Raw genomic sequence first — 22,636 nt, 5'->3', positions numbered from 1 at the left:
CAACACGTATTTTTCTCTATTAGTTTTCAAAAGAAAAAACAATGCATATGAAAAGTGAATCATTATATATGAATTCTTTTAAGGTATATTCTAAGGTCAATAGAAAAAGTTATCAGTATTCTAAATCTTCCTCATCTTTAGTACTCTACAATGGTCAGAAGGACACAGGATCTATAAAATCTATAACTGCTGAATAAAAACTTTATTATGCATAAGAAAGTATAGTTATCTAAGGCAGAAAAGCAGGTTAATTGAGATTTTCAACAAGGATTGAGGCAAAATGGATTATCCTTCAATTTAACCAAAACAGTGCAGCCCAAATGATGATTCCACAGAGGTAATTTAAAGACCACAGTGGGAGGTGAAGGGAGTTTGAGTACTGAAATCAAAAACTCTGCATTCTTATCTAAATACAAGCAGCTTATGTCTTTTTATTCTATCTACAGGGATCCATATACTGGATGTTTTTTCAAAGGGAGGGGTGTTAGCTGATTAAAACCAAAACATTTGTGTATGTTAGAAAAATGTCCTTAATTTACTAAATAAACCTTTTAAATAAGATTATTTATATCATAGTGATACATCAGTCTGTTGAAAAAAACCATTTTCATTTATTATAAAAACCAAAATGACCAGCCAAAACACTTTTGCTCCCATTAAAAGTTATATTAAAAAGTCATTCTAGTCTATAGTAACTTTATTTTTAATTTATGAGCTAAAGAAGCATTAAAGGATTTTCTGAAAAGTATTTTTTTTAATGTAATAAGTAATTGTGGTCTCACCTGTACAGCGCTATTAAGAAAGCAGCTGTTTTGTCCTGGTTCATTTAACAAGCCTTTGGTAGGGGCTAGTGATAGCATACTTCCAGGCTGATAAACTTTTCCAAGATTGCCACCAGGTTTCCGTAAGAATTTTACCCATGCCATTTTCAAGCAACTTTGTTTGCATTTAGGCTAAAAACTGTACACTTTTATGTAATATTTTGGACAATAAAATGGATGTCTTGAATTGTCCAATTAAATCCACTGCAGCCTATTTTAATAATGTAAGTTTCCAAGTCCATATCTTTCCTGATGTTATAAACTCTTAAAGACTTTGACAAGTAACAATAGGGTGCATAAACATTGAAGTTCTAAGCACTAAAAAAAAAAGCTATTTTAAACAAGGCGTTAAAGATGTTTATATGTGTTAAATTTTATGGGAGCTGTATAAGGTTAATATGAAAACGATTTTTTTTAATGGCTAAAAATACTGATGAACGAATCATCCCCTTTAATGCATAAGCCATTTGTCTTGATGCATAAAATATGTTAATAATACAAAAAGATGTAGAGTTGGCATTTGGCATGATTCCTTTGGTTGTTTGTTTTCCTTATGTTTTTTTAACAAGAAAGTTTTCTCTCTCTTTCCCAGGTGAAGTTATGAAAGGTGACTCCATATTTCATATCAATGTGACCTCAAAGCAAATCTACAAAAAAGAAAAAAAAGTTTAAATAAAAGCAAATGCAAATAAGAAAATTCTTAACTTTACCATTTGAACACAAATATTGAATATAGAATTAAAACTCGTCATAAAAAGGATTAGAACTGATAGCATTCTAATATAAATTTTAAAAAATTTCATCATTTACATTTTTAAAATATCAATGTGACATCAATCCCTACCTACCTTAAGCTCAATGTTCAAAAGACGGTTTCCTAAGGAAAATATTATCCAAAAATCTAGAATAAATTATATTTCAGCTGGTATGCTGTATCTGTCAACACTAAATTGCTCTAGAATATATTGTTATCCTTCTTACACAGAATCATATTTTTCCAAAAAAAGACAGATTTTATGTAAATGGATATGTATAATTATTCAAAAGAAACCTTTAAGTCATAAATAAATCTTGGTGAATTAAATTTCCATGGTATCAACAAATGCACACTCCTGATTAAAAGGACTTTAAATGTTAAACCTATGAATTAAAAACAAACAAATGCAAGAATACTTTGTTTTATAGCATTTTACTTTATCACTCTTTGCAGATATACTGCCTTTTTAACAAATTGAAGGTGTGTGCCAACCCTGTAGCAAGCCAATCTACCAGCACCATTTTCCCAACAGCATATGCCCACTTCATGTCTATGTCACACTTCAGTAATTCTTTTTCATTATTACTGTATCTGTTATGCTGATCTGGATAAGTTATCTTTGATGTTTCCGTTGTAATTGTTTTCAGGCAATATGAACCACTCCCATATACGATGGCAAGCATAATCCATGAATGTGTGTATTCTGACTGCTCCACTGACCATCTGTTTCCCCAACTCTCTCTTTTCCTCAGGCCTCCCTACTCCCTGAGATGCAGCAGTACTGAAATGATGTCAGTTCATAACCCTACAATGGCCCCTAGGTGTTCAAGTAAAAGGAGTCGCATGTCTCTCATTTTCAGTCAAAAGCTGGAAATGACTAAGCTTGGTGAGGAAGGCATGTTGAAAGCTGAGACAGGCAGAAAGGTAGGCTTCCTACATCAAACAGTAAGTAACCCAAGTTGTGAATGCAAAGGGAAAGATCTTGAAGGAAATTAAAAGTGTTACTCAAATAAACACCTGAATGATAAGAAAGTGAAACTCCCTTATTGCTGATAGTGAGAAAATCTGAGTGGTCTGGATAGAAGATCCAACCAGTTACAACATTCCTTTAAGCCAAAGCCCAATCCAGAGCAAGGCCCTAACGCTCTTTAATTCTACGAAAGCTGAGAAAAAGAGGGTGAGGAAGCTAAAGAAAAGTAGGAAGCTAGCAGAGGTTGATTCAGGAGGTTTAAGGAAAGATGCCATCTCCATAACATAAAAATACAAGGTGAGTCAGCAAATGCTGATGGAGAAGCTACAGCAAATTATCCAGAAATCTAGCTAAGATAACTGATGAAAGTGGCTACACTAATTAACAGATTTTCAGTGTTGAAGAAACAGTCATCAACTGTTTGACAGATGAAGACTGTCATCTGTTGAAGAAACAGTTGAAGACTGACAGTGATATTGACAGATGGAAGAAGATGCCATCTAGGACGTTCACAGTCAGAAAGAAGTCAATGCCTGGCTTCAAAGCTTCAAAGGACAGGCTGATTCTGTCTTTTTTTTTTAAATTATTTTTTAATTTTTTCAAACCCTTGTGTCGAGGGCTGACTTTCAATAGATAGCAGCGAGGGAGCCGCTCTGCTACATACAAAACCCCGACCCAGAAGCAGGTCATCTATGAATAGTTTAGCACCAGGTTCCCCAAGAACATGCATTGCGTGACAGGCGAGGGGGCGGCCACCTTTCTGGCCACAGGCTGACTCTCTTATTAGGACCTAATGCGGTTGTTGACTTCAAGTTGAAGCCAGTGCTCACTTACCATTCTGAAAATTCTAGGGCCTTAAAAATCATGATAAATCTAGACTGACTGTATTCTACAAATGGAACAACAAAGCCTGGATGACAGCACATCTGTTTACAGCATGGTTTACTGAATATTTTAAGCTCACAGTTGAAGACCTACTGCTCAGAAAATATTTCTTTCAAAATATTACTGTTTATTGACAATGCCCCTGGTTACCCAAGATTTCTGATGGTGATGTACACAGAGATTAATGTTGCTTTCATTCCTGCAATAACCATTCTGCAGCTCATGGATCAAGGAGTAATTTTGACTTTAAAGTCCCATTATTTAAGAAACACATTTCATAAGGCCACAGCTGCCACAGAAAGAGATTCCTCTGATGGAACTGGGCAAAGTAAACTGAAAACCTTCTGAAAAGGATTCATCATTCTAGATGCCATAAAGAACAATCAGGATTCACAAGAGGAGGGCAAAATATCAACATTACCAGGATATTTGGTTAATGAGTCCAACACTTATGAATGACTCTGAGGGGCTCAAGACTTCAGTGGAGAAAGTAACTGGATGTAAACAGCAAGAGAACTAAAATTATAAGTGGAGTGTGAAGATGTGACTGAATTGCTGCAATCTCATGATAAAACTTGAACAGGGGAATTGCTTCTTACGGCTGAGCAAAGAAAGTGGTTTCTTGAGATGAAATCAACTTCTGGTGAAGATGCTGTGCACATTGTTGAAATGACAACAAAGGGTTTAGAACCATTACTGCAGTGCCAGGGTTCCACCCCAGTTCTGAAAGAAGATCTGTGGTGGGGAATATGCTATCAAACAGTGTCACATGCTACAGAGGAATCTTTGGTGAAAGGAAGAGTCAATGTGGCAAACTTCATTGTTGCCTTATTTTAATAGCCACAGCCACCTCAACCTTCAGCAACAATCACCCTGATTCAGTTAGCAGCCATCAACATCAAGGCGAGACCCTCTACCACCAAAAAGATTACAACTTACTGAAAGCTCAAATGATCATTAGCATTTTCTAACAATAGTTTTTAAATAAGATATATACATTGTCTTTTTAGAAATAATGCTATTTTGCACACTTAATAGACTGTGGTATAGTGTATACATAACTTTCATATGCACTGGGAAACAAAAAAATTCCTGCAACTTGCTTTATTGCAGTGGTCTGGAATCAAACCTGCAATACCTCAGTGGTATACCTGTATTACTAACAGTTTTGTCTAATCAACTGAATTTCGTTGATGAATTATTTCATTCAACATTTTTTAAGCCATGTATTGAACCAGTCACTGGAACTAACATTATAATGATGAAAGGCAGACAATACCTTAATGAATAATAAATTGTAGAGTGTACCAGAAGGGTTACATGATAAGTAGTAACAAAAGCAATCTAAGAAAAGGAGATAGGAAGTATATATAATGTGGGATGGTTTGTGCTTTTAGATAGGATAATGAACGATGGTCTCATTGAGGTTACATTTGCACAAAGATTGGAAAGGGATGAAGAAGCCACCTAAGAGAAGGAATTCCAAGCACAGTGAACAGAAACCTCAAAGATACTGAGGGTTGGAGCATATCTGGTATAGCGGAGAAATAGTAATATAAAGTCTAGTGTGGCAGGAGAAATGTGAACAAAGAGAAAAGTAAATGGGAAAAAGACAGATCATGTGGGATCTCACAAGCCCTTTTTAAGAACTCTGGCTTTAAACTCTGGGTGATGGCTGGGCAGGGTGGTCCACGTATGTAATCCCAGCATTTCTGGAGGTCAAGTGCGGAAGATCACTTGAAACCAGGGGTTCAAGCCTAGCCTGGGCAACATAGCAAGACCTTGTCTCTACAAAAAATCAAAAAAAATAAAAAATTAGCCAAGCACAGTTGTACACACCTGTAATCTCAGCTACTCAGGAAGCTGAGGCGGGAGGATTACTTGAGCCCAGAAGTTTGAGGCTGCAGTAAGCTAAGACTGCACCACTGCACTCCAGCCTGGGTGGCAGCAAGATGCTGTCTCTAAAAACAAACAACAACAACAAAAACTCTGGGTAACAGTCACTGAGTTCCACAGTACAAAAAGATGAGAGACAGAATGACACAGATTAGTTCAATGTCATTAATCAAATAGCCATTAGAGAAGCGCTGAAAAATAAAGAAGCATCAGTCTCTAAAAGAATCCAAGTCAGGAGACTTTGTTTCCATGCCTATTTATTGGCTGCTTAGTCTTAGATACATTCTTGTCATCTCTGATTCATGGTTTCTTCACTTTTAAGATGGGGATAACAATAACAGCCCTGCTTTAACACAGGTTAAATGTTTTGAGAATTATAAAACACTATACAGTCAGCCGTCCATATCCACGAGTTCTGCATCTGTGGATTCAAGAACCAGGGATCAAAAATACAGTGTTTGCGGGATGCGGAACCTCAGCTGTGGAGGACCAACTTTTAGTACCTATGCGTTCCTCGGGGCCCACTGAATGATCTAAGTATCCATGGATTGTGGTATCTGTTGTAGGTCCTGGAACCAATCCACTGAGGGATAAATGTATTATGTTAGTTGTTTTCTTCTTTTTATTTTACTCTACAGTTTATAACCTCTTCTAAAGTGATCTAAACGATCCTGAGACCTTGCATACAAATTAAGGTTTTAATAAATTTAATCATGTTTGTATAATGTTAAGGAAGTTCTATATTGGTAGTACATTTTTATTTTTAATGAAAGAATCTTTTTGAAATAATATTTTCAATAAACTTTATTAGACACCAAGTCTGCCCCATGAACTATTTTTATATACTCTTTAGCGTATATGTAAAAATCACTACCCTTAAGGGGCTTAGTTTGCTGAGGGGCACAGACACAAACAGATAATTTAAAAATATTATGGCTTCCATTCCAGCACAAGATTTCAAACTCCTGCTTCCCTCCCTCCATCTCAACCCTATAGATTACACAAAAGCAAAAAGCAGTCTAATAAAGGAAAAACCTTGGGGACACTAAAAGCAACTGGCTTCTAGAGTGTTAAGGAAATGGCAACGAAGAGATGGAGCAGGCCAAATGCTACCAAATGGAAAAGACCTAGTTGTGACCTTTTCCAGTCCTTACATTGCTCTGGGCAGAGAATTTCTACCCTACAGGATGCAATGAGACAGAAAAGCTCTGCTACCACCCCAGTGCCATCTGAAGAGTACAGGAGATTATTATATCAGGAAAGCATCAGAGCACAAACAGTTTGGGAAATGGTAACAAGTTTAGGTGATCTGCAAGGCCCCTGTGTGTTCTGTCCTCACCGGCACTGCATAAATACAATAAGGATAGCAGGTCCTGGAGAAGATCATGCCTCTAGGCAGGTCAACAGGAAGTTCCTTTTTGGCACCAACTGTCGAACTGCATCACCCCGAATCAGCCCACACACCCCCACCTCTACTCCATGAAATTACACAAAGACACATGTTAAAGCCTAGTCTTTCACCCTGCTCCCCAGGCAAATATTACTAGCTCCTAACTTGGAACTTCTAAGAAAAATATAACCAGACACTTGGAGAGTATGAGCACAATGAAAGAAAGGCAACAAATGAACAATCAATACCATAAGAAAAAAGACTAAAGAGACCACAAATTTAAAACAAACATAATATTCACCAATTGAAGATATGTATAGATTTTTTAAACTGCTGAAATAAAAAATCTGATGGGTTAACTAGCAAATTGAATATAGGGCAAGAATATACTAGTGAGCAACAAGTTCAGGTCAAGCAATTCTACAAAGCATTAAAAAAGGAATAAGGAAGTAGAAAATATAAACACTTCTCAAAAGCTATGAGACATGGTTAAAATATTTAAATGTCAATATCTAATAAGATTCTCAGAAAGGGAAATAAATACATATCTCTAGAAATCATTAAGAATTTGCCAGAATTAGAGACTGAGAAACTCAGATAAAAACAGGATGTGTAACTCAAAGAATCCAAACATGATGTAGGAAAAAAGAGAAGTAAGATGAAAACTGTGAAACCTTATACTAAAAAGAAGAAAGGAGATTTCCAAGTCAATTTATAGTCAAACAATAGAAAAAATAAATCCCAAACTAAAATTTTACAAAAACTGACAAAATCTTTACAAAAAGCCTGATTAAGATTAAAAAAAAAAAAAAAAAAAAAGAAGAGAGAGAAACTAACGAAATTGTTAAAGGAGAAATAACCAAACACATAAGCAATGGTAAGAATATTACTTTATTTCTTATGGCAATAACTAAAAAGGAACAGGTAATTTCCTAGCAAAATACAAATTACCAAAATTAATACAAGAAAAAATGAAAAGCTTAAAAAGGCTAGTTTAGAAGAAAATGGAAAAGAGAGAAAAGTTCTCCCATTTTAAATGGCATCTGGATTAGACAAATTCAAAGTTAAATTTTTATCTAAACTTCAAATAACAGTTAATTCTACTGTTAGATCACTGCAGGCCAAAGGGAAAATGAAATAGAAAGTAACCCCAAATCATTTCATAAAGCTAACATACCCTTAATATCAAAACATGATAAACCTCATACAAATGTGACATGATTATAGGTACAAAAATCATAAATAAAATGCTAGCAAACAGAATCTACCAATATGTCAAAGGAATAACACACTATTGAAAAGAATACCGCAGTTTATTACGAGAATGCAAATGTGAGTCTGTATTTATTCTCTCAATAAATATTTGGGAGGCTGTGAAGAAAATAGCTAACCAGAGAATTATTCATAACAGTCAAAAAGTGGAAACAACCCAAACAAATGTCCATCAACCAATCAATGGATAAACAAAATGTGTTATGTATATTCATACAGTGGAATACTATTCAGCCATAAAAAGGAAGTAGTGACACATACTATGACATGAATGAACATTAAAAAAACTAAGCAAAGTGTAAGAAGTCAGTCACAAAAGACCACATATTACATGATTCCATTCATATGAAATGTCCACAACTAGGAAATCTACTAAGATAGATAGTAGATTAATGTTTGTTTAGGACTGGAGAAGTGGGGGCTATAGGAGAATGAGGGGTGATCGTTAAAGATAGAGTTTCTTTCTGAGGTAGTAAGAATGTTCCAAAATTGACTGTGGTAATGAACATATATTTCTGTGAATATACTAAAAATCACTGAATTTTACGCTTTTAAAGGGTGAATTGCATGGCATGTGATTATATTTCAATAAAGCTGTTTTTTAAAAAGAGCAAAAGAAAAGACTTTACATAGCACCCCTGAGACTGCCATCCTTACAGCGGTCTGCTTGCAGAGCTGACCTTTGGGAGTTCAAGATTTGGGGAGGCTTTCTACCACACTGATAAGAGTGGGTCACTGCACCTAAACTGCACAAACGAAATGTTTATCCTGAACACCTGTTTTCCTTCTGGAAATCTGGAATTTTGGTACGTCCCAGGCAGAGGATGCATAGTGACCACCCCACAATAAAATGTTAAGCACTGAGCCTCTAATGAGCTTCCTGGTACACAACATTTTACACGTCATCACAAAATCTATTGCTGGAGAAATCAGTGTGCCCTGTGTGACTCCACTGGCAGAGGACAATTGGAAGTTTGTGCCTGGTTTCCTCCTGACTTCACCTCCGGCTCCTTCTCTGTTTGCTGATCCTGCTTTATATCCTTTCACTGTAATAAATCACAGCAATGCATACAACTATATGCTGAGCCCTGTGAGTCCTGCTAGAGAATCAACAAATCTGTCAGGTGGGAGGGATCTTGGGGACCTCCAACCCAGAGGCATTATAGTACAGTAGTTGAAAGCTGCTTCGTTTCTATCAGACTGGCAAAAATATTAAAATACTGTTGGTGAGGATAAAAGGGAAGAGGTACCTTCTTTCACTGCTAATAATGTAATCATACTATTATACCCTCTGGCAATATTAGATCAACATGGCAACAACTATTAAAAATTAAAACACACTTTAACCTCCGAAACCCAATACTGAGAATCTATACTCCAGAAATAAAAGTACATTTTTATTGAGATATATTAGGTTCTACCAGTAAATAATGAAGGAAATAAAGTAAATATCCATCAGTAGGAACATAATTGCTACAGGGTGTTCGCCGTGAATTCCTATAATTTTATGTTACCTCTGCATCCACTTTGAACATAAGTTGGACTTTCTCATTCCAGAAGCAGTACTCAGTTACCCCTGACAGTTTCCAGTTTTCTACCTCCTCCTAGTTCCTCAATATGGTCAATCCAGATATCTACTTTATATAACTGCTTCCTAGTTACCACCTCTTTATAGGTGGTCAGTGAAATACAGCCCACTTGACTTGACCTACTGACTCACACAGCCTGCATGGGCTGTGCAGATATGCCACAGTGACCACCTTTCAGTCACAGTGACTTCATGGAACATGTACCCACTTACTCTAAACCCACCAATTAGACCTCCCTGCAGGAAACCCACCTAGGTAATACCCTGGACCCCAATAAAGGCTTTGGCCCACAGGTTCCCCTCACTCTCTGTCTCTTGCTCCCCACCCAGTGGTTGAATATGCATATCTCGTTGGCTCCCCACTTCCAGTTGGCCATAGGAGGCGTGCTGCCCTCTTCTCTCTCGATTTGTAAGTAATACTGCTTCTGTTATTTCATGTGTTTTGGTGAGTTGTATCCTGTGTGTCTTGCCCAGTTACACCTGAATCCAACTTCTTTTCTGGTCAGGACTCTCCTAGAGAATGGCTATCTTGATAGGAATAAACTCAACACAGGTAAGACAAGAGCTACAAGGGCATCTGCCAGTATAAACAAGTTTCCTGTGAGAGGGACACCTATCAAGGGTCATGGACACTAAGGCATTAGGTCATATGCCAGGATAAAGAAGTATCCTGTGAAAGGCACATTGTAAACACTCATGACCAGATCTCCCAAAGCCCTGGCAGGGAAGGGGTAGTGTTTATAGCCACTCTCCAAAGACAGACCACAAGACCACATTAGAGGAAAACACAAGTGTTTTTGAGTGACAAAGGCAAAATACAGGAATTTAATATGATCTCACTTTGGTAAAACAATGTGTGTGTGAAAACATATATGTTTTATATGCTCACTTGAGCAAGGAGGAGTATATATGTATAATTGAAACAGGGCTAGACAGCCAACTTAGAAAACAAAAAAGATTAACTCAGTTATGTGCAGTTGAAGCCCAAAGAAAAAAAGAACAAAACATGTAAATATGCAAAACCAGAGATATGCATATTATAGCATAAGATCCATGTGGAAGCAGAATAGGCTTCTTGGAGAGGTTACATTGTTATATAATGAAAAACGAGCACAAGTTTCATGCGTATGTTGGGAGGACGAGATGCATTTCAAAGAAATGCTATGAACCAAGTAATCAAGTAATATACACAATAAAGTACGAAGTAGACAGAACCAGGGGTCAGATCATGGCTGGTCTTGAAGGTCACATAAGAAATTTGGACTTTACCTAATAGGTGGCAAAAAGCTTTTGTTGGTTTTAAGCAGGGAAATTACAATCAGACTTGTGGTATAAATAGACCATGGCAATGAATAAGATGAATTTGAGGTAAATTAATCTGCAAGTAGAAGGGGTAAATTGGGAGGCTGGTGAAGGAATGCAGAGGAGAGATGACATAGGCCTGCACAAGGGCAGTGGTAGCATAAACAGGGGATGAATACGACACTCTTTCAGAAGTAAAGTCCACAAAACCTATGAAGCAGAGAGGAAAGTAAAGAAAGTTCCCAGGTTTCTAGAATGAATGGTAGTAGGACTGTTATACCAACTCAAATAGTATTTATAGGAAAATGAGCTTGTTTGAGAGAAAATATTGAGTTCCATTCGGGATAAAATGAATGAGTTTCTACAGAACATTCAAGGGGAGAGACCCAGTAAACATTTAGATTCAAAAGGTAATCCTGGGGAAGAGTTTAGGGTTGGACATAATGGATTTTCAAGTCATGAACATATAAACATAAGAAACCATAAGAATAGATGAAATGGTAAAGAAAGGGCATGCGAGTGAGAAAAGTGGCAGCCTGAAAGAATATCAGAAACACCAGGTTTATGGTAGTAATTATTATACTGGAGCCAAAAGGACAATATTTTAGTCTTTATTTCACATAATAGCACCATATATAGATGGCTGGATGGATGACAGCAGATAGCCACTACAGTCTATGTTGCACGCAATTGCTATTGTATCTGACAGAGGTCTAGAGCTGATGTTGCTAAGATCATTCAGATTTATAATCCCCAGGCTGAATACCTGGGTAGCAAAAAGGAAGGCAGAGTAGAGGGAATCTAACTCTAACAGAAGGTCTAGAGGAACAGCCAGTAATTAACTCCTTCCTCCCTTTTATTCATCTAAATCTACTTACACACACAACTGTAGTTTTCCTTACTCTTCCTTCTATTTTATATTACTTTTTCTATTTATATTTTAGTCTATTTTCTGTTCAGTAAGATCCAAATTAAACAATTCAGAGGTCACTAGTATCTCAGTGACAGCTAATTTTCCTACGTACAATATTTTTGTACATAGCATGTTTAAGTTAACCAGCTTTGGAGGTGTAAGTTGTTATCAATAAAATTCATCCCATTAGTGTACAGTTCAGTAAGTTTTGACAAACCTACAGTCATGTAACCATTACCACAACCAAACTATAGAACATTTCCATCACCCTGAGAAGCTCTCCTGTGCCCCTTCACAGTCAATAACCTTCCTCACTGTGGTAGGCAGAATTCTACCACAGTGCACCCACACCCCCATCCCCAGATTTCATACCCTATAGAAACCTGTAAATATGACAAGATATCTATTCCATTATCACATTATGTTATATGGCGCAGTTGACCTAAAAATATGGCGATTATCTGGTTGGGCCTAATGTAATCACATGAATCCTTAAAAGCAGAGTGCTTTCTCTGGCTGGTGACAGAAAAAGAGAGATTTGAAGCATGAGAAAGACTTGATGTGCCATTGCTGCTTTAAAGGTGGAGGGGGCCTCAACATGAGAGAACAGATCCTGGTTGACCGCTAACAAAGAAACAGGAACCTCACTCTTACAAGGAAATACTTCTGCCAACAACCTGAATGAACCCAGAAGCAGATTCTTCTTCCTTAGGGCCTCCAGATAAAAGGCCAGCCCATTTGATGCTTTGACCACTCTTGTAAGATCCAGAGCACAGAATCCAGTTAAAAACGACCTAGACTTCTGACCTACTAACACTGTGAAATAATAAATGTGCATTGTTTTAAGCTGTTGTGGTAATTTGTTACATAGTAATAGAAAATTAATACATTCAACCTGCAAGAAAACACTGATACACTTTCTGTCCTAGTTTCAACTTCTCTAGAATTTCTCATAAATGGACTCATACTTTTGAGTTTCATCTGTATTGCTGCACAAATCAGAAGTTGTACACTCCTTATTACTGAGTAATATTCTTTTGCTTATCTCTTTACTACTGGTAAAGGGAGATTAATTGCAGTTGTTTCCATTTTGGGGTTATTATGAATAAAGTAACTATACACATTCAAGTACAAGTCTTTCTGTGGATACATTTCTCTTGTAAATACCTAGCAGTGGGACTGCTAGGTTGTATTGTAAATGTATGTTTAACTTTATAGAAAATTGCCAAAGTGCCTTCCTAAGTTTTTGAATACTATGCAATTTTTTTTCTTTCTTTCTTTTTTGAGACGGAGTCTCGCTCTGTCTCCCAAGCTGGAGTGCAGTGGCGCGATCTCGGCTCACTGCAAGCTCCGCCTCCCGGGTTTAAGCCACTTCTCCTGGTTCAGCTTCCCGAGTAGCTGGGACTACAGGCGCCCGCCACCACGCCCGGCTAATTTTTTGTACTTTTAGTAGAGTCGGGGTTTCACCCAGTTAGCCAGGATGGTCTCAATCTCCTGATCTCGTGATCTGCCCGCCTCGGCCTCCCAAAGTGCTGGGATTACAGGCGTGAGCCACAGCGCCCGGCCCTGTAGAGGTTTTAAAGTTTTGGCTCTTATGGTTAGCTCTATGATTCATTTCAAGTTTGTGTGTGTGTGTGTGTGTGTGTGTGTATAGTGTTAGACAAGGCTATGGATTAATTTTGTCCAAACAAAATCTAATTTTCCAGCACCATTTTTTAAAATGAGTATGCTTTCCCTAAATTGCTTTGGAACACTTTGTCAAAAATTGATTGATTATAGCCAGGCACAGTGGCTCATGCCTGCAATCCTAGTACTTTGAGAGGCTGAGGTGGGAGGATCACTTGAGCCCAGGAGTTTGAGGGCACCTTGGGCAACACAGTAAGAACCATCTACAAAAGTACAAAAATTAGCTGGGCATGGTGGCACTTGCCTATATAGTCCCAGCTCCTCAGGAGGCTGAGGTGGGAGGATCAAGTGAGCCTGGAAGGTAGAGGTTGCAGTGAGCTGTGACTGTGCCACTACACTTCAGCTTGGGTGACAGAGTGTGAGACCTTGTTTCAAAACAAAAACAAAAACAAAAAATTACTTGATTACTTACGTAGTAGATATATTTCTGGTCTCTCTATTCTACTAGGTTGGTGCAAAAGTAATTGTGCTTTTTGCCATTACTTTAAATGAATTATAAATATTTCAGGTATGTCTAGAATTATACCAAAACCACACTCTTTCAAAAAAAAAAATAACCTCTTAACAATATTGAGACCTCCAATCTAGGAATATTATGTCTTTCTACATTTTTTTAGGTCTTCTTTCTCTTAGAAATGTTTTGCCAATTTAGGTGTACAGGTTATACGTATATATTTTTAAATTTATCTCTAAGTTTTTCATCTTTTTTTGACATTATAGTAAATGATGTTTTCAATTTTGGTTTCCAATTTTTCATTACTAACATGCAGAAATATAATTGATTTTGTGTACTGACAATAAAAACTGCAACCTTAGTTCTAGGAGCTATTGTATAGATTTCTTAGATATTTTAATTCTTGCTTTCTAATCTGTATGCCTCTTTCATCTTGTTCTTGCCCTACTTAACTGGGTAGGACATCCTGTACAATGCCAAAAGGAAGAAGTAAGAACAGAAATACTAATCTTGCTTCCAATCTGAGATGAAATCATTCAGTCTTTAACCTTATGTATAGGGTTAGCTATAGATTTTTACAGGTATCTGTATCAGGTTGGGTAAGTTCCCCTTTATTCCTACTTTGTTGAAACTTTTATATTAAACAGTTGTTGAATTTTGTCAAAATTTTTTAAATTTTGTAAATACTGAGATGATTATATGATTCTATTTGTTGACAGTTTAAATGGTTGTTGAATTTTGTCAAAACTTTTAAATTTTGTAAATACTGAGATGATTATATGATTCTGAGTCTTAATGCAGTACATTACAATGATTTTCAAGTGTTAAATCAACCTTGTATTCCTGTCGATGATGCCAATTTATCAAAACCTATTCTTTTTATGCACTTTGGACTTAATTTGCTAATAAATTTTAAATAATTTTTACATCTGTATTCATGAGGGATTTTCAGTCTGTAGTTTTCTTGTGATATCGTTGTCTGATTTTGTTATTGAATTTTTTTTTCTTTGTTTTGTTTTTGTTTTTGAGACAGTGTCTCACTGTATCGCCCAGGCTGGAGTGCAGTGGCGCAATCTCAGCTCACTCCACCTTCCGGGTTCACGCCATTCTCCTGCCTCAGCCTCCTGAGCAGCTGGGACTACAGGCGCCCGCCACCACACCCGGCTAATTTTTTGTATTTTTAGTAGAGATGGGGTTTCACCGTGTTAGCCAGGATGGTCTTGATCTCTGGACCTCGTGATCTGCCCGCCTCGGCCTCCCAAACTGCTGGGATTACAGGCGTGAGCCACCACGCCTGGCTGTTATTAGAGTTATAATCATCTCATAAAGTGAACTTGGAAGTGTTTTCTCCTCTTTAATTTTCTGGAAGAGTTTATGTAGACCTGCTATTATTTCTTCTTAAAAGGCTGGTGGAATTCATCAGTAGCACTATCTGGGCCTAGAATTTTCTTTATGGGAATATTTTAAATCACAAATTAAATCTCTTTGATAGAAAGGGCTACTTAGGTTTTCTTTTCTTCTTGAGTGAGCTTTCATAGTTTGTGTCTTTAAAGGACTTTTCCCATTTCACTTAGTTGTCAAATTTATTGGCCAAAAAATTCGCAATACTCTGTATTATCCCCTTAATGTTGGTAAGGTTTGCAATGATGTCCATTCTTTCACTCCTGATACTGTTAATTTGTATCTTCTCTTTTATTGATCAGTCTTGGCTAGGGATTTTATCAACTTTATTGATAATTTCAGAGAATCAGCTTTTCATTTCACTGATTTTTTTTCTATTGCTTTCCTGTTTTCTCTTTCATTGGTTTCCAGAACTCTATTATTTTCTTTCTCTGCTTACTTTGGGCTTAATTTGCTCTTCTTTTTCCAGTTTTCTTTTAAAAGCTTAGAGCTTTCTTCTTTTCTAATATAAGCATTTTGTTATAAATTTCCCTCCACACTGCCTTAGTTTAAATCCCACACAGTCTGCTATACTGTTTTCAATTTTATTCTGTTCAACATAGTTTCAAATTTCCCTTGTTCAACTTTCAAGTACTCCTTTCCCCAGCCTCCTGGAGTTTCTCCCTGTGCCCAGTTCCCAGCCAGAGATTCAAGGGCACTTTTATGCAGATTGCCAGAGTTTCCTCTCTGTGAAATTATTTCCCTTCTAGCATTCTGCTCCACAAATTCTAGTCACTTCAGCCTCCCCGACCATAGCTTTAAATCAGATCTATAAAGATATTTAGAACTAACCTCCCTCCCTAACTCCACAACATTTAAATGCACTGAGTTACATTGTTAAATAATTCTAAACCTCATACATGCTAAGAAACACAAGTTTAAAATGTGATAGTTGTGATAGTCTTTTGGCTAGTATACAGTAATTTGCATTCTAACAATTCATTATTAACACTGTGTAATATAATAAAACATGGCTGCTTTGGGCTTAATGTAGCATTTATACATCGGTTCTGTTTAAAGAAATTCAGGCCAGATGTGGTGGCTCACGCCTGTAATCCCAACACTTTGGGAGGCCAAGGTGGGCAGATCACGAGGTCAGGAGTTCAAGACCAGCCTGGCCAAAATGGTGAAACCCCGTCTCTACTAAAAATACAAAAATCAGCCGGGTGTAGTGGCACACACCTGTAATCCCAGCTACTCAGGAGGCTGAGGCAGGAGAATTGCTTGAACTCAGAAAGTGATGGTTGCAGTGAGCCAAGATAGCACCATTGCACTCCAGCCTGTACAACACAGCAAGACTCCATCTCAAAAAATAAAATAAAATAAATAAAAAATATTTAAAAAGAAATTCAGGTCTCCAATAAAATAATATGTGGATATAGGTACTTGGACTGTGATGCAAATCATCTTCCTTACCTTGAGTCATGGTCAAAAAAGTATGAAAACCACTAAACTAAACTAACTTTTTCCCTTCTTTTGACAATGTAAGAAATATCAGGTCAGGAGAAGTTTAGTAATGGACTCGTTTTTAGAGACTGTAAGTAGTAGAGCTAAAATTAGGAATTATATACTTTAAGGGCCAATTTAACACTTTTACCTCTAACCAAACCACCTATGATGATCAGACCTGTTTTAAGATTACCCTGGTAGCAATAAGAAAAATAATGTGGATGGTAAAGATTCTAGAAGCACATCAGGAAGATCACGAACACAGAAGTACCAGGGAGGAAACTCTTAGTCGGGATTTCTAACTTGTCCTCTATCAAGTCACCTTCTCCTTTTTTGACTTTTCACCAATCCTACAATCTTGGTTCTCTTATATTTAAAGGCAGCGATCTTCAAATTGGGATATGCACATCCAAGAAAACATAATGATTTTCCCAGAGATTAAAGATATGGTTAGATTTAAAGGAATTAATTTACAGATCTGCCACTTCCAAATGTACACTTTCCTAGAATTGATCTGGCTAACGATTCGTCTGTAGTTCTTTCCCAGTTCTGCTTTCACAATTGCTTTCCTCCTACTTTACAAAATAATGACATATACCCCTCACCCATCCTACATCTTACAGTATTCTATTTTCTAGGTTTACTACAAAAATCTCCAGGTGCCAAACAAAGGAATAACTCAAAATATTGGTGTAATTTAAGCTTCCTTTAATTGGGCACCTTAACTCATGCTCAGCTTATCTCACTAAAAGATACATTTGTAATAAACTTTTAACTTCTTAGGTTTTAGTTATTTCTCAAAATTTATTATGTGCATATAGATACTGAAAATAGAGACAGTGAAAATTCAGATTTACTGGTTCCCAAAGTAATTGTATGTATAACATAATCCACAAGGGATAAATATACATCTGTTATTTTATTACAAAGAAGTATAATAAAGTGATTGAAATGATTTAAATCATAAAAATAATTATAAAGATAGTGGGAATATAATATTTATTATTTTTTGTATTACATGTGTTCCAGGAGAAAAAAGAGCATTGCAAAATCCAGCAATCCCTAGTGGTATATACCCAAAAGAAAGAAAATCAAAGAGATGTCTATACTCCCATGTTTATTGTGGCATTATTCACAATAGCCAAGATATGGAATCACCCTAAGTGTCTTAAGTCCGCCAATGGATGAATGGATAAAGAAAATGTGGTATGTATACATAATGGAATATTATTCAGCCATAAAAAAGAATGAAATCCAGTCAGTTGCAACGACATGGATGGAACTGAAGGATATTAAGTGATATAAGACAGGCACGGAAAGACAAATATCCCATGTACTCACTCATATGTGGGAGCTAAAAAATAAATAAATAATCTCATGGATATAGAGAGTAAAATAACAATTACTAGAGGCTGGGAAAGGAAGTGGAGAGAAGGGATAAAGAGAGGTTGGTCAATGTACAAAAATACAATTAGAAGGAATAAGTTCTCGTGTTCAGTAGCACAACACAGTGACTAAACAGTAATGTATTGTATATTTCAAAATAACTACAAGGGTAGTATTAGAACGTTACTAACTCAAAGAAACAAACGCTTAAGGCGATGGACATCCCAACAACCCTGATTTGATCATTATACACTGTATGCTTATATCACAATATCACATGTACCCCATAAAGATGTGCAACTATTACATATCCATAAAATTTAAAATTAAAAAAAGATACAATTCTATTGCAAGAATAAGGAAGAAAATAAAAAAACTAAATCTATATCCACCATCATAGAAAATTAATGTTAATTTAAGCTTGAAAAATCACCAAATAGCAATACAGAATTCATATTTAGAAACATAAATAAAACTATAGAATAATCAGCTGAAAGACTTGAAAGTGTTTGCTTCTTCAGGGTGGCACTAGAAGGAAAGAGAAGCACAAGGTGCTATTGTATATTGTGGTAAGTTTTCAGTGCAATGGAGTTTATGTCCATGTTTGATTTCAAAATCATCCTCCTCTCTCCTTTGCTCTGCTCTGTATGGGACAACCATATAGAGCTGATCTCTGCAAACAGCATTTCCCAGGATCCCTTGTGAATCCATTTCTGGCCCATTTCGGCCAATCAGAGGCACTGCCAGAAAATCGAAGACAAAGGAGAGAAGCCAAGGTATTTCTCCCCTTCTCTCTCTGCCCTGTTGCTATCTCTGGCATATTCTCCTCGAAGGCTCAAGTTCCCCGTTTACAGCAAGGCCTCTAAAGTTCTAGGTCAGGCTTGGTGGTTCCAGCTCTTGGGCTCCTGTCTTTGGAACTTAAGCCTAGGGACAGTGGCAACTTACAACACCAGATAATTTATCTTCCCCTGGTGGCTCCTTAAGGTCTTCTAACAGCTTTTTAAATTTTTTTCTTATATTAAATTCTTTCTAATTCAATACTAGTACTAATTTTTTTTTTTGAGCTGGGGTCTCACTCTGTCACCCAGGCTGGAGTGTAGTGGCCTGATCATGACTCACTGCAACCTTGACCTCCTGGGCTCAAGCGATCCTCCTGCCTCAGCCTCTCAAAGTGCTGATATTACAGGTATGAGCCACTGTGTCCCTGCCACTAATACTAATTCTAATGTAATACAACAGTTTTGATTTTCTAAATGGGCCTAATATAAGTAACTATTTGATATTTTCAGATACAGGTGTCAGAAAATATTGACAAAGATTCTCTCATTGATCAAACTCCACTCGAGCTATTCCATGTTCTTTTTCAACTATTCCTCAACTTTTGGACTTCCTTGTTTGTCTCTACGTTGTCCAATTTTAGCAAGAGTCCTACTAAGTCAAGTCAGCCATTCTCCTTATCTGATCATCCTCATATCTGATTAGGTTCCTCATCCTTCACCATCCTCCAGGTGATGTCTGATCACCCTGGCCTGCCTTCAACAAGAATCCTGTCAGGTCAGTTTGGCCAGAATCCTCTCTTATTCCTAATGTTGCCCCCTAGTAATTTTCCATCCACCAACCACACCCACATCCTTGTCTATAAATTCCCGCTTTTACTTGTAGTATATAGAGTAGAGCCCAATCTCTCTCCCCAACTGCAAGACTCCATTGCAGTGCTCCCTGTACCTATCTGTAACAAGTGTCTTCCTTACCATCTTTAACAATTGTCATGAATAATTTTTTCCTTAACAGCATAAATTTCTAAAAGTTTAAATACATAAATATATTTCACAATGCTTAAGAAATTCTTAAAGAAAAAAATTAGAAAACTGGTAGAATCACTTCAAAGGATCTTATATTCTCCTAAACTGTTTACTTTGAATGAAATTCTCAGAAGCTCACTTATGGCTTGTTAAAAGCAACTGCATTACCCTACAACACTGCAAATATGAAATAAGTAAAATATTATATCCCCAAATAAAAGAGTAGAACTTACTTTTTCTAAGAATTTATATTTGTCAAACTGCATTTGTGTTTTTAACTCCAATGTAAATAAGTACTTCAGTAGCAGATCTACTGAATATCTCAATACAATTTGATAGATCACTGCTTTTTCCTAAAAGAGTTAATAGTGCAGCTAAAAGGAAAAACTCAGCAATTTCCCTCTTTTTTAGTATATATTTAATTTTCATAAATAATTTTTTAAACCGTATAGAAGAGCATACAAGGAAAACCAAGTCTCCCCCATATCAATTATATTCCCCATAGGCAACCAATACCAATGTCTTATGTGTCCCTTCAGAATTCATTTGTGCAGTTATAAACATATATCCACATTTGCCTGTAAAATAAGGATAATTACAACATTTACTGTTATTAAAATTTCTGTAAGGCTTAAATAAGAAAAAACAAAATGTTTAACTTTATTAAGTGCTTAATATCAGTTATTAATACTTTCCAATAAAATATTTTAAAATAAAAAACTTAAATTTGAACTTTAAAATGAACCAGAAGTTTTGAGAAAGAGAGACAGAAAGAAAAGAAAAGAAAGGAAATAAGTCACTGCTGTTTTCTTATGAGTCAGTGCTTTACCAGCAATAATTTTATCCCAAAAGGCAAGATTCCAGGGCCACTCTCCTTCATTACCCTAGACAAGACTATCAAACTATCTTTTCTCCTTCCAAAACTTAAGCCCAATACATAATTAGTTAGGTAATCTACACCATGCTATATAAATTATTTAACAGGTGTTTTCCCCCAAAAGGGGATGACACTATATGGAATTTGTTCAAATTCTAACATCCAATAACTTTATCAGGCTACTAGAATGGTCTGGGTAAATGATAATGGCATCTTAAACCTGATTCATTATACCTATTATGGGTTGAATTGTGTCTCCCAAAAACATATGTCCAAGTCCCAGACCTATGAATGTCAATGTATTTGGAAACAGGGTATTTGAAAATGTTATCAGATTAAGATGAGGTCATTGGGGTGGACCCTAATCCAATGTGACTGGTAGCAGTCATTATAAGAAGAGAAAGAGAGAGAATGATGACAGAGGCAGAGGCTGGAAGGATGAAGCTGCAAGTCAAGGAACACCAAAGATGAACAGCCACTGCCAGAAGTTAGGAAGGGGCAAGGAAAGATTCTATTCAGAGCCCTCAGTTGGAACCAATCCTGCTGACACCTGGATTTTGGACTTCTAGTTCCAGAACTGTGAGAGAATAAATTTCTGTCATTTAAGCCACCCAGTTTGTGGTACTTTGTTACAACAGCCCTAGGAAACTAATATAATAGTTGATAAAGCCATGAGACTCTTTGTTCTTTTATGTGTATGGATTTTTTTGATTATCAAACAGTACTTGTTCATTAGATTTCTGAAATACCACAGAAATACTGCATAAAGAAAATTAGAAATATCCATAATTCCATATTAGCACAGAATCACTGCTATGCAAATATGTTCTTAATAGTACACAGTCCTAGCCATCAAACTGTAAAGTAAAACTTCATATTAACATCTTTTCACTAACAATATAGCACCTCAAAGATACACTGAGGACTTTCTGATGATATGCTACAACTGCTCATCTTACTAGAAATATTTAAGATTTTATTTTAGATAACTAGATAGCAAACAGAAGAGTTATACCAAGTTGAAGTAATACAAAAAAACTCTTTATCTTCAAGTAGTGTCAGAAAAAAGAAAAAATATATCTTTCATTACAGAAGTAACTGTGTTTATAAAGCTAAAGGATTATAGTAAGGAAGGTATAATTGAAGAATAAATATTCTTTGATGTGTAAAACCATTGTCACTCTAGAAATGGAGGAATTAGAGAAGACTACAGTAGAAAATTTATAAAACACAGAAAATAAAATTAATAAGAAAAAAGACTATAATACTGCCAACAAAAAAAACAGTAAGTTTTAAGTAATTTTCAATGTTTCCACTTTTTTGCTCTATTTCTTTGTGTCTAACAAAAAGCCGTGCTATATTTCATGTTGCTTTTACCTATTCACTAGTTTCCACTAGTAACTAACTAGCAAAAGATGAGCATACACATGTATCCAGAATATAGGACATGGTCACTAAAGAAAATGGCTTACAGCAGTCTACTTTTAAGACATGATCTCCAGAAGAAAATTATGTCAAGCCAGCAATAACCTAACATTTATTTGCCTTGACAAAGCCCCAGACTGAACTCTTACTTTATCTATACCTTCCTCCCCATCTCAGCCAATGGCAACTTTATCTTTCCAGTTGCTGAGAACAAATATCTTGATGTCATCTTTGACTCCTTTTTCTGTCATATTTCAGGATCTGACCACTTTTCACCACCTCCACTTCAACAATTCTAGTCTTGGCCATCATCACATCTTGTG

General features: G+C 36.4%; 1 protein-coding gene across 10 annotated transcripts in view; it reads right to left on the bottom strand.

The window, feature by feature from the left end:
* The window catches only part of USP53 (ubiquitin specific peptidase 53), a 76,474-nt gene that overhangs the window by 48,287 nt on the left and 5,551 nt on the right, over positions 1-22,636 (bottom strand). For 5 of the 10 annotated variants that reach the window (XM_016952116.4, XM_054683848.2, XM_009448196.5 and 2 more), the window contains one exon: positions 783-1,468. The exons of 3 other annotated variants lie outside the window; for them this stretch is intronic. In XM_016952116.4, coding sequence (XP_016807605.2) covers positions 783-926 — 144 coding nt within the window. In that variant the 5' untranslated portion in view covers positions 927-1,468. Of the gene's footprint in view, positions 1-782; positions 1,469-5,272; positions 5,395-22,636 lie in introns of all 10 variants that reach the window. 2 more of the 10 variants (XM_054683846.2, XM_054683847.2) reach the window with 1 other exon arrangement.

The sequence above is a fragment of the Pan troglodytes genome, chromosome 3 (assembly GCF_028858775.2).
Source record: "Pan troglodytes isolate AG18354 chromosome 3, NHGRI_mPanTro3-v2.0_pri, whole genome shotgun sequence".
In the NCBI taxonomy this organism is placed as follows: Eukaryota; Metazoa; Chordata; class Mammalia; order Primates; family Hominidae; genus Pan; species Pan troglodytes.
Note: the sequence above shows the minus strand (reverse complement) of the source record. Positions and strands in the feature narration are given on the sequence as shown.